At 40.1% G+C, this 13,730-nt stretch overlaps 1 protein-coding gene across 1 annotated transcript in view; it reads right to left on the bottom strand.

The window, feature by feature from the left end:
* chrna8 (cholinergic receptor, nicotinic, alpha 8) overlaps positions 1-13,730 on the bottom strand; it is a 157,425-nt gene that overhangs the window by 41,970 nt on the left and 101,725 nt on the right. The window contains exon 4 of the mRNA XM_056460106.1: positions 1,218-1,327. Within this exon, the coding sequence (XP_056316081.1) occupies positions 1,218-1,327 (110 nt within the window). The remainder of the gene's footprint in view (positions 1-1,217; positions 1,328-13,730) is intronic.

The raw sequence follows: 13,730 nt of genomic DNA, 5'->3' as shown, positions 1-13,730 counted from the left end.
CAGAATTTTCATTTTTGGCAAAACTATTCTTTTAAGGGTCCGTATTATGATACCTAAAGCACAAAAGTGCACCAACCATGTACATGTTAAAACTCATAAAATATTTTTATACAAAAAAAAATCTTATTTGAAGTATTATCTAGTTTAGTTCAAATGTGTGTTCCTGGACAACATTAAGTGTCAATTTTTTTTTAAATTGAGATTTACACATTAACCGAAATCTGAGTATATAAGTCTTCCATTAATGTATGGTTTGTTAGTATTGGGCAATATTTTGCCGAGATTCTATTTGACTATTTGAATATTTGGGATCTGAGGTTTCAAAAAAACTAAATAATAATAATAAAAAGTCTAAATAACGTGAATGCATATAATTAACCAAAACATTTGTTGTAACATATTTACAGTAGGAAATGTACAAAAACTTTAAAATCTAAAAAAAAAACCTAAAACTTAAAAAGACAAATCAATAATGTTGACTCATACAATGTATTCTTGGCCAAAATATAATGCAATAAGACTAAATTAATATTATATTTGTGTGTATATATTATTATAACGATATTATATATTATTATAATATATTATAGCGTGCCAACACACAATGTCAAGACATACTGTATAAACACAACTGGTTAAAAGTTTGGAGTCAGTAGGATTAAATGTTTTAAAATAAGCTGATCCTGTTTATCAATGCTGCATTTATTTAATCAAAAATGCAGTACAAATTGTACAATTGTAAAATGTTATTGCACTTCAAAATAACTGTTCAAAAGTTGTTTATCATTTAATTTAATGATTTATTTCAGCGATTTTAAAGATGAATTTTCAGCTTCATTACTCCAGTCTTCAGAGTCACATGATCATTTATAAATCACTCTAATATTTATTATTATTATTATTATTATTATTATTATTATTATTATTATTATTATTATTAATGGTAATAGTAATAAACGCAATAACGACTGGTGTAATAATTTCATTTGAAACGACATGCAATAAGAAAGCAGTTATTTAAAATTTTATCAATATTTAAAAATTTACCCCTTTTTTACATTTAATAAATGCCACCTTGGTGAACAGAATAATTTTCTTTAAAAAAACATGGAAAAAAAAACTGACCCCAAACTTTTGACCGGTAGTGTATGGAATTTGCAATATATCAGATTTCTATGTGATACAGAACAAAGTGCATGCAATTCTGTCTTTGTTACCTGTTATACAGCAGAATATCTGGTGTCCAGATCTGATTGGATGGGAACCGGAGGGTCTGAACACCAGGATAGTTATCCGGGTTCCAGCTCAGATAGACATCTGTCCATCCCTGAAAACACAAAACATACATCAGATTCAGCTTCTCTCAAAAGCTTGATTGCTATAGACAAAGATATCCAACACACAGACAACAACCCCTCAGAACACATCAACACAGCTGGGCTCTGCCAGCAACACAAAGCAAAACTATTAAGTTAAATACATCATGTATTTAATAAACATCATGTGCTGAATTAATCTGCAAAAAACCCAATATTTAATGTTAAATGAGGTAAGAGACTTTTTAGTATGAGTAATGCATGTCGACACCTTACTCCTTTGTGCATGAACTCCACCTGATCCCTATCCAGAGGTGTAAATGGCCCTCAGCTATATTTTCTGTAGCCTAAAGCTGCCTGTCCGCTGTATTATACGTGTGATGCCACAGTGGATTTAGAGTAATATAGATTTTTAAAATGTATTAGGCACCAAACAACCTTTTTAAATGCAAAAGAAAACATTATTTATTTAAATGGAAATGCCAGCAAGGCACTACATTCACTGATAGGCTTGCTGTTTTAATAATTTAAGCAAATGTTTAAATGGTTTAAAATTCCTTTAAAAGACACTATTGAACAACTTTAAAAATGCTTATACTGATGCTTAAAACTGCTTACATTTGTTATAGCCATATTTACTACCCTGAGTGTCAAAAATTGCCCATAACAATGATTTTTAAGCATTTTGAATTACGAGGAAACAAGACATATGCACACCTACTGTAAATGTATACTGTAAATGTATACTGTAACATTTTCAGCTACTGTATGTCAACAACAAAGATTATTTTCACTTAAGGATTGTAAGCCCGTACGTTTCGTTAAAATATGGGCAAATATTTTTTAAAACATGTATAATACTTTGGGATATGTACAAACAATAGACAATTAAAAAGAATTAAACGCCAGAAAAACATTCTGCATTCAGTAAAGCTATTTAGTTGAATACCTTCTCTAGCCTACTGACCTGTATGGGAGCTTAAACTTCACCATTGGATATTGTAAGTTTGGTTTGAAGGTTAAAAAAAGGAAAAAACATTTTTTTCCAGATGTGTAAAATGTAACACAACCCCAGAGTGTTCAGCATAGTCTTGTGGTTATCAGACCTGAAATGAGCATTCATGTGTAAACTGTGTAAAAGCTTATTTTACAATATTAGATAGAAGGAAAATCAGATTAGATTAGAAAGCGCACATAGAATAAACCTGCCATGTATACCCCATCCTCAAAGAAAGTGGTCAAAAGTGCACAATAGAGATTCAATGTATAGTTAATTTACCCACCATTTACATACAGACTATTTACTAACCATAAAGTCATTCAAAAGCTTTATGAGTTTTTTTCTCTGTTCAAAACAAAAGAAGATATTTTGGAGAATGTTGGTGGTAAAGTATCCGTTGACATCCATGACAGGGAAAAAATACAGTGGAAGTCAATGGCTGCCATTTTCCAGCATTTTCCAAAATATCTTCTTTTGTGTTCAAAAGTAGAGAGGGAGTAAATTATTAAGGGTTAACAACAATAATTATAACAATTAAGAAACAACATGTAAACAGCAATGTGTCTCTATGCTTTTGCCCAAAATACATCTTAATACTGTGTATAAACAGGGTCCTATGGTTTCAGTAGTGGTTTGTTTGATGTATAAAGCTCCAGTGGAGAAAATAATTCATTAAGAAATTAAACTCCTTATCTGAATGCTAAAACATTGTGTGTGGACACAAAATGAAAAAAAAAAAAACATTCAAAAATATATATAAAGTAGAATGTTCTCTCGTCGGACCTGATATGTTTAAACATTTGGTCCCACTTTATATTAAGTGACCTTACAGACTTTATATTAAGTGACCTATAACCAGAAATAACCTCTATATGGCTGCGCTTGTATTTATAAACATTTGACTACATTACGAACTCTGTGGATGGATAAGTATTGTGAACAACTTCAATAAAAGGAATGAACACTTTCGTGTGTCGAGATGTACCGGTACATGTGTGTGTGCTGGCGCTCACCAGCTGCTTCACGTGCAACTGAAGCAGAGCTTGAAGGTAAACAAACAGCGGTTTATCATAAGCATTTTATCAATAATTATTTACACAGTTAGTTACACAGTCAATAATTATTTACACAGTCATTTACCGGCAGAAAATTTCTGGTAAATTTCCAGAAAGGTCTGTATGTGTGAAAAGAGGCTATTGTGTGAAGACACAAAATAATCATTAAAAATACATGTTTAAATATGTTTAGACAAATCATTATACTCCTTCAGCTTCAGAGCCTACAGCTATAACTGCTTTTAGTTCACTGTAAGATTGGCACCAACATTTCTAGACAAAAATTGGGGGTGGGGGATTTCGACTTTTCCGAAATCAGCAATTGAACTCTTCTTACAAAATGAACCTTCTCATTTAAGACACATTGAGTAGATCCCACATTATCATCAATGTTCCTTTAGCTCATCTCTTGCTCTCCTCTGTCTACATGCTGAGGTCACCTGAAACTCCAAGGTCACCACGAATCTATGAGATGTTTTAAGCTGAAGTATGTCACTTTTTTTTGGTAAAAAAATGAACAAAAATCAGCTATTGAGCAAGCACACACACTATATATTCTCAATATATTTACAATTTTAATCTCACAATAATGTTTTATACTTTGTGTTGCCAAGCCTGAATTAATACCTATGTCAGTTTTACATCATACATATTTGTGTGTTACATATGTATATATTTAAATATAAAGTAAACCCTGCTATTATGTGACCCTGGACCACAAAAGCAGTATTACTGTATGATGCACAGGTCAATGTGTGGTAATAGCCACAATGTATGAGCCAAAATTATCAGTTTTTATTTTATGGCAAATCAAAGATCATTTTCCATGAAGACATTTCATTCATTCATTCGTTCGTTCGTTCGTTCGTTCGTTCGTTCGTTCGTTCGTTCGTTCGTTCGTTCGTTCGTTCGTTCGTTCGTTCGTTCGTTCGTTCGTTCGTTCATTCATTCATCTTCAGCTTAGTCCCTTTATTGATCCAGGGTTACCACAGGGAAATGAACCACCAGCTTATCCAGCATATGTTTTACATAGCGGATGCCCTTGCTAACCACTGGATGCACAGCAGATGCGGATGCTAACCACTGAGCCGTCGTGCTGCCCCCTTTTATTAATTTATATAAAATGTGTATTTTTATTATTATTCAGTATAAATATGTATAAGAATCAAAACAAATGTTTTAGAGAACGTTGAACGGAAGCAAAACAATTCTCATGTGCTTGAAATGTGAGTAAATGATACAAGCATTTTTAGTGAACTCTAAAAATAAAGAATATGCCTCTAAAGCATTGTCATTTTTGATAGAGGACCCAGTGCAATTTCTAAAAACTGGTGTGGGTTTCCACAGAAATTTCATGTGGTTTAGGCACAACAATTTGTATCTCTTTTACCCTTCTTATCCCCACTTCACTAGTTCACAGATTGCAGTCATTAAAATACAACCTTTCAAATGTTCCCGATAACTTATTTGTGTGTCTTCAGTGATGCACGAATAATTCAGTTGAAACAACAGGGAGAAAATCATGTTTGTTTCATCCTCACAGATCACATCAGATCAGTCAGGAGGAAAGAGGAGATTCAGTCCCACACATCTCTGTGGCTCAGATGTCCCAGTGTGCTTTAGTGAGCGTTTTCCCTAAGGCACTGCCTCTCTCTGCGGATACAATGGCTCGCTCCGCACTAACATCATGATACGATCACTGCACATATTTCATATATGTACTGGAACACATACTTGGAACATAATGTTTCAGGAAGAACAAAAACAGATGCACTTTGTTCCCAATGTCACATATGCAGGTTCTCTTTTTTTTAAGCAGTGTTGAATTTTAACACACACACACACACGCACACACACACACACACACGCACACACACACACCACACACACACACACACACACACACACACACACACACGCACACACACACACACACACATACAGTTGAAGTCAGAATTACTATCCCCCCTTTCAATTTAGTTTTCTTTTTTAAATATTTTCCAAATTATGTTTAACAGAGCAATTTATCTAATAATATTTCATAGTATGTCTGAAATGATTTTCTTTCAGAGAGAGTCTTATGTTTTAATTCAGCTAAAAAAATGTGTAAGTTACAAATTATGCTATCCATCTCAGATGCAGAAAAGCTAGTCCATGTCATGGATTGGTCAGGCTCTCACGACCCCCACTCACGAAGATCACCATCACCTGACTTCTAATGAGCACACAGCTGCATCACATTCACGAGCACCAGATAAAAGCACAGCACTCCAGTCGCTCATTGTCCGGGCTCGTCTCGACGAAAGCGGACAACTGAGCGACCACTCAGCGTAGTCATCCTCAGCTAAAACAAACGATTTACTTACCTGTTCTCTTTGTATTCCTCCTAGTCTTCCTGGTCCTCCCGAATCGTCCTGTCTTCCAGTCCTTCCAAGTCTGTGCCATCCTCTGTCAGCTGTATCTGGTGTGTGCTGTCCATCCTCGTGTATTCCTGTTACCCAGCCACGGAGGAAAAGACCCCAACATCATTCCTGATCCTCCTGGCTATCCTTCATGTGCTCCTTGTTGTCATTTAATAAACACCCTAACGTTTCCTTACCTCTGTCTCCTGTCCGCTTCATAACAGAAGCCCGGACCCATAACGACGACAACATGAGCACCCCCGATCACCTTCAAGAGCTGGTGGACCAGTTGAAGCGGATTCTACAGCCACCAGCTCCACTTTCCAACGCACCACCAGCACCGAGCACTTCCGCCTCCACAGTTTCTTCTTCGGCCCTTCCTTCCAGTCCCATGGCCCGACCAGCGCCCTACTCAGGCGGAGCGGGGGAGTGCAATGGTTTTCTGTTACAATGTTCCCTCATATTCGAAATGCAACCTTCTCTATATCCCACAGATAAGTCGAAGATCGCCTACATCGTATCTCTACTCTCTGGACCTGCACTTAAATGGGCTGAGACGATCTGGAACCAAGCCGGGCCGGTCATGAATTCCATCACTACCTTCACGGAGTATTTCAAAGAGGTGTTTGGACGTTCTGATGGGGAAGTAGCCGCTGGAGAGCAGCTGTATCATCTAAAGCAAGGTACTCTATCTACACAGGAATATGCTCTCCGGTTTCGCACTCTAGCAGCTGCAAGTGGATGGAATGAGAGATCGTTGTTGACCACGTACCGGCACGGCTTGGAACCCACTCTCCGAATCCAACTGGCCACATTAGATGATACAATGGGTCTGGAGAGATTCATCCAACATTCTCTCCGATGTTCCGATCGTCTCCGTTCCTATCAACAGGACACCATCACCCCCTCGTCTGCACTCCTCCAATCGCCTGAGTCAACAGCCTCTCCAGAACCAGAACCCATGATAATAGAGTCTGGAAGACTGACATCAGCGGAACGACAGAGGAGGCTGACCCGGGGTCTGTGTCTATACTGCGGTGTCAGTGGACACACCCGTATGGAGTGTCCCCTTCGTCCCATTCGGACTTCAGTGAGTGTATTCAGTACGAATATTGAACAATGTAAACCACTTACTACCACCGTACAAATAACTACTGCCTCTATTTCTCTCCTTGTCACAGCCCTCATCGACTCCGGGTCAGCAGGGAACTTCATCTCCCAATCCCTCTGTCGTCAACTCCACCTCCGTACTGAGGCGTCCTCGCATATATACCAGATACAACCGATAACCCAGTGCACTCGATCTTCGACCCGTATCCATCGACAATGCGAAGACATCCTTCTTCAAGTGGGGTTGTTACATCAAGAGAGGATTCAATTTCTGGTTCTGGAGGGTGCAAATATGGACATCATTCTAGGGCGCCCGTGGCTGGTGAAGCACGATCCCATCATCTCTTGGGGCACAGGAGAGATAAAGAAATGGGGATCTGGATGTACACCTGCCTGTTTTCCAAATCTCCCTCTTCAAGGTCGGAACCCCATTTCTTTGTTTGCAACATCGGTCGAGAGCCCTCCTGAGAAGCAGTCTATCCACATTCCTAAGGAGTACAGCTCCTTTCATGATGTCTTCTGCCCCAAGAGAGCTTCCCAGCTACCGCCGCATCGGCCATGGGACTGCGCGATCGACCTAGTTCCAGATGCCCAGTTGCCAAGAGGTAGGATCTACCCGCTCTCGCTTCCAGAGAATCAGGCAATGGAAGATTACATAAGGGAGGCTCTGAGTCAGGGGTACATACGTCACTCAAAATCACCAGCCGCCTCAAGCTTCTTCTTTGTGGCCAAGAAGGACGGAGGGCTGCGTCCATGCATCGACTACAGGGTCCTAAATAACGGTACAGTAAAATACCGATATCCCCTTCCTCTGGTACCAGCCGCTTTGGAACAGCTCCGAGAAGCTAAAGTCTTCACTAAATTGGACCTCCGCAGCGCGTATAATCTGATAAGAATACGTGAGTGGGACCAATGGAAGACAGCATTCGTGACCCCTACTGGCCACTATGAATATGAGGTCATGCCTTACGGTCTGGTCAACGCCCCCCTCCGTATTCCAAAACTTCATTCATGAAGTCCTCCGGGAGTTTCTTCACCACTGTGTAATAGTGTACATAGATGACATCCTCATTTACTCCCGGAGTGAGGCCGAACATCGCCAACACGTTGCGGAGGTCCTACACACATTGAGAGAACATCACCTCTACCTCAAAGCGGAGAAATGCTCATTCCACCAGAAGTCGATTCATTTCTTGGGATACATCATTGACCAAACCGGTATACGTATGGATGGGAAGAAAATTGAGGCTGTTCTATCCTGGTCAGAACCCACTTCCATTAAGGAGCTCCAGAGGTTTCTTGGGTTTGCTAACTTTTATAGACGGTTTATCAAGGACTACAGCAGGATTACATCACCTCTCACTAATCTCCTCAAGGGTAAACCCAAAGGACTGGAGTGGACCAAAGAAGCAGCCGCAGCCTTCCGCCTTCTTAAGAAGGAGTTCACAAGGGCCCCACTCCTGACTCATCCTGACCCAAATCTTCCTTTCGTGGTGGAAGTGGACGCATCCACCACCGGCGTCGGGGCAGTATTATCTCAACATCATGATACACCGCCCCGACTGCATCCCTGTGCCTATTTCTCTCGGAAGTTGAGCCCGGCGGAGCAGAATTACAGCATAGGAGACAGGGAGCTTCTAGCAATCAAGCTAGCCTTGGAGGAGTGGCGTCACTGGTTGGAGGGAGCCAAACATCCGTTCCAGGTGATCACAGATCACAAAAACCTCCAATACATCAAAGAGGCCAAGAGACTATGTCCACGTCAAGCCAGATGGTCACTTTTCTTCTCACGTTTTGATTTCTCCATTTCCTATCGTCCAGGACCCAAGAATCTAAGAGCAGACGCTCTCTCTCGTTTACACGAGCATCACGATCATGAAGAACTCCCAACGAAGATTCTTCCCGAACACATCTCCATTTGTCCGATCACCTGGAACGCTCCTCCAGTCGTTGCCACTCCGGAAGCCCCTGCTCCGCCGGGATGCCCTCCTCATCGGCAGTTCATACCACCTGAACACCGGGTAGATCTGATCCACTCCTTACATACCTCGCTAGGCACTGGACATCCAGGGATCAACAATACTCTCTCGCTAGTATCCCAACGATTCTGGTGGCCAAACATGGCAAGGGATGTGAGGCAATATGTTCAGGGCTGTAAGGACTGTGCCCAATCCAAGAGCCCACGTCATCTACCCGCTGGAAAGCTCCATCCCTTGCCGATTCCGAACCGTCCCTGGTCACACCTAGGAGTGGACTTTATCACTGACCTCCCTTCGTCAGAAGGTAATACCTGTATTCTAGTCATAGTAGATAGATTCTCAAAGTTTGTCAAACTAATCCCTCTGAAAGGTCTTCCCACAGCCTTTGAAACTGCCGACAATATCTTTAATCAAGTCTTCAGGTCATTTGGTATTCCAGAAGATATTGTGTCGGACAGAGGTCCACAGTTCATCTCACGTCTATGGAAAGCCTTCTTCAAGCTCCTAGGTGTGGCCGTCAGCCTCTCTTCTGGATATCATCCCCAAACCAACGGGCAGACAGAGAGGAAGATTCAGGAGGTGGGACGGTTCCTGAGGACCTTCTGCAGTGGTCACCAGAACTCCTGGAGCCAGTATTTGGGCTGGGCAGAATATGCCCAAAATTCACTGCGGCAACCCTCCACCGGACTCACGCCATTCCAGTGCGTCCTGGGCTTCCAACCACCGCTCTTTCCCTGGGATGGCGAACCATCTGATGTCCCCGCAGTGGATCACTGGTTCCGGGAGAGCGAGAGAGTCTGGGACGAGGCTCATCAACATCTGCAGAGGGCAGTCCGTCGAAGCAAGGTAACCGCCGATAGGAGAAGGTCTGAAGAACCCAGATACACACCCGGACAAAAGGTGTGGCTATCCACCCGGGACATACGCATGCGACTGCCCTCTCGCAAGTTAAGTCCCCGATTTGTTGGTCCCTTCACCATCGTGGAACAGGTTAACCCCGTCACCTACAAACTACAATTACCCTCTCACTACCGTATTCACCCTACATTCCACGTATCACTCCTGAAACCCTATCACGATCCTGTTCTTCCCTCCACAGAGCCTGACCACGAAGAGGAACCCCCTCCTCCACTGCTCCTAGAAGAAGGAGCCGTCTACGCAGTGAAGGAGATCTTGCGTTCCCGACGTCGTGGTGGCCAGTTGGAGTACCTGGTGGACTGGGAAGGGTACGGCCCCGAAGAAAGGACATGGGTTCCCAGAGCTGATATTCTCGATCCTAGTCTCATGGTGGAGTTTCATGAGAGCCACCCTGAGTTCCCAGCGCCTAGAGGCAGAGGGAGACCACCACGGCGTCGGAGGTGTCGGCCCTCAGGAGCGGGCCCTGGGGAGGGGGGTACTGTCATGGATTGGTCAGGCTCTCACGACCCCCACTCACGAAGATCACCATCACCTGACTTCTAATGAGCACACAGCTGCATCACATTCACGAGCACCAGATAAAAGCACAGCACTCCAGTCGCTCATTGTCCGGGCTCGTCTCGACGAAAGCGGACAACTGAGCGACCACTCAGCGTAGTCATCCTCAGCTAAAACAAACGATTTACTTACCTGTTCTCTTTGTATTCCTCCTAGTCTTCCTGGTCCTCCCGAATCGTCCTGTCTTCCAGTCCTTCCAAGTCTGTGCCATCCTCTGTCAGCTGTATCTGGTGTGTGCTGTCCATCCTCGTGTATTCCTGTTACCCAGCCACGGAGGAAAAGACCCCAACATCATTCCTGATCCTCCTGGCTATCCTTCATGTGCTCCTTGTTGTCATTTAATAAACACCCTAACGTTTCCTTACCTCTGTCTCCTGTCCGCTTCATAACAGTCCATGCTTTTATGACTTCTAGGCTGGACTACTGTAATGCACTGTTTGCTGGCTGCCCAGCATCCTCTATTAACAAACTTCAATTAGTACAAAATGCAGCTGCCAGAGTTCTTACCAGGTCTAGAAAATTTAATCAAATCACCCCAATTTTATCCTCCTTACACTGGCTGTCTGTTAAGTTTCGTATTGAATTTAAAATATTGCTTCTTACCTACAAAGCTTTAAATAATCTAGCTCCTGTTTATCTAACCAACCTTCTATCTCGCTACAATCCAACTCGCTCTTCAAGATCTCAAAACTCAGGGCTTCTGGTAGTACCTAAAATAGCAAAGTCGAGTAAAGGAGGTCGAGCCTTCTCATTTATAGCTCCTAAACTCTGGAATAGTCTTCCTGATAACGTCCGAGGCTTAGAAACACTCTCCCAATTCAAAACTAGATTAAAGACCTATCTGTTTAGTAAAGCATACACTTAGTGCACCACTTAGCGGGTTTCCACACGGGTTACTGCATCTTGTTTATATACACTTCGAACAGCAGCTACGCTAATTATTCTCTTTATTCTCCATTTCCACCTGGGGATACTCTTCCCGAGGTCCTCAGACTATGCAGAGTCACTGATTCGATCCAAGATCAACGACGAGATGATCCCAAGGTTTCCATATTCTGGACCAGGCTGTATCCTGAGCAGCTACTGTGGTGGTCATGGAGGAGTGGAGAACATGAGACTGATTCCTGTGACACTCCAGGGACAGACGAGTCTTCGCTGAGGCCAGCTTCCAGCCTCTGAGACTGCAGCTCTGCACAAGACGTTTGGCCAGCGGAGAAATTAAAATGGTCGTGCCCAACTGAGTCTGGTTTCTCTCAAGGTTTTTTTCTTCACTTTCACCAAATGGTGAAGTTTTTTTTTCCTCTCCGCTGTCGCAACTGGCTTGCATGGTTCGGGATCTGTAGAGGTGTGCATCGTTGGATTTGCTCTTCGATATTTGGACTCTCAGTAGTGATTTTTAAACCAAACTGAACTGAGCTAAACTGAACTGAACTTAAACACTGAAAACTGAACTACACTGTTCCAATTTACTGTGACCTTTTATGTGAAGCTGCTTTGACACAATCTACATTGTAAAAGTGCTATACAAATAAAGGTGAATTGAATTGAATTGAATTTTTAATTTTTTAAAAACCATGTTAAGGTCAAAAATATTAGCCTCTTTAAGCTCATTTTTTTTTTCTCGATTGTCTGCAGATTAAAACAAATTGTTAAACAATAACTGGCCTAACTACCCTAACCTGCCAAGTTAACCTATTAAGCCTTTAATTGTCACTTTAAGCTGTATAGAAGTGTCTTGAAAAATATCTAGTAAAATATTTTTTACTATCATCATGTCAAAGATAAAATAATCAGTTATGAGAAATGAGTTATTAGAATGATAGAAATGAGAAAAAATAAACAGGGGGGCTAATAATTCTGACTTCAACTATATATATATATATATACATATATATATATACATATATATATATATATATATATATATATATATATATATATATATATATATATATATATATATACATATATATATATATATACATATATATATACATATATATATATATACATATATATATATACATATATATATATACATATATATATATATACATATATATATATATACATATATATATATACATATACACATATATATATACATATATATATATATATATATACACATATATATATATATATATATATATATATATATATATATATATATATATATATATATATATATATATATATATATATATATACATATATATACATATATATACATATATATATATATATATATATATATATATATATATATATATATATATATATATATATATATATATATACATATATATAAAAGACATCTGAATTACTCCACCGAGATGTGCCTTCATCCACTGCACCATCTGTAAGAGTCATGGGTTAGTGCCCACTTGAGGTAAATGATGCCATTTGCCACTGTCATTGTCAAGTGAATATCAACTCCGTCAACTTACAGGACAGGTACAAATGCACACATCCAATTCATGTTTCGTCACCTCTGTGGTGCAGGACAATTCCTTTTTGCATATTCTGTAGATGGGAAATTTGTGAAAACACTTTATCTGAAAAAAGAGTGGACTTTTAGCTTTGAAAGATGAAAGATATATGCATAAAAGTTGAAAAAGAACACAATATCTAAAATTTAAATAAGGAAAAGAAGTCGACTTTGAGCTTTGTTGCTTTCCAGATTTTTTTATGCACCAAAGTTGAAAGATGGACAATTAACAATGGACAATACATTACAATGTCAAAGAGTAACAGAAGTGAATCTATGGGTCATCATCTGTGTAAGATCAGTTTCCAGGCCGGTCTCAGAACTGATCTCAACGTTGAGTTAAAAATTACAGAAGTCTCATTGTGGAAAATTTCTTATCCAGCTTAATTTCATGGTTAAGTGATCAGTTGGCTAAACTCATGCATTATGGCTGATGAGGTCAATAAAGGTGAATTGGAGCCGAGGAATGTTTTAGACAGATAGACACACCTTTTAAAAGCTGAAGCACAATGTTGGCACCAGCCAGTTGGTGCATTTATTGAATGTACACACATTTACAAACATGCCTTTTTCTGAAATTTCACACTTGCCTGCTTTTAAGCTGATTACCAAATATATTTAATGTGCTTATGTTTTGCACCCTTAGTGGGCCTCCGCATTTTTAGCAATTAGGTTTGTAATGCTTCTCAGCATGGAAGCTTTCAATCACATACTGTACTGTATATAATAGCGAGATGAGTTTTGAATGCAGAACTGGACTATGATGCCACAGCTCATCTTAAAGCACTTGGGCACTGAAAACAATTTAGCAACCTCATGGCTATATTCGTATGCTTTTTTTAATGATATTAATTCAAATTCAGAAATATAATACTGTTTTGCTGAGAACACCATTTTATTG

Source organism: Danio aesculapii, chromosome 1 (assembly GCF_903798145.1).
Source record: "Danio aesculapii chromosome 1, fDanAes4.1, whole genome shotgun sequence".
Taxonomy (NCBI): Eukaryota; Metazoa; Chordata; class Actinopteri; order Cypriniformes; family Danionidae; genus Danio; species Danio aesculapii.
Note: the sequence above shows the minus strand (reverse complement) of the source record. Positions and strands in the feature narration are given on the sequence as shown.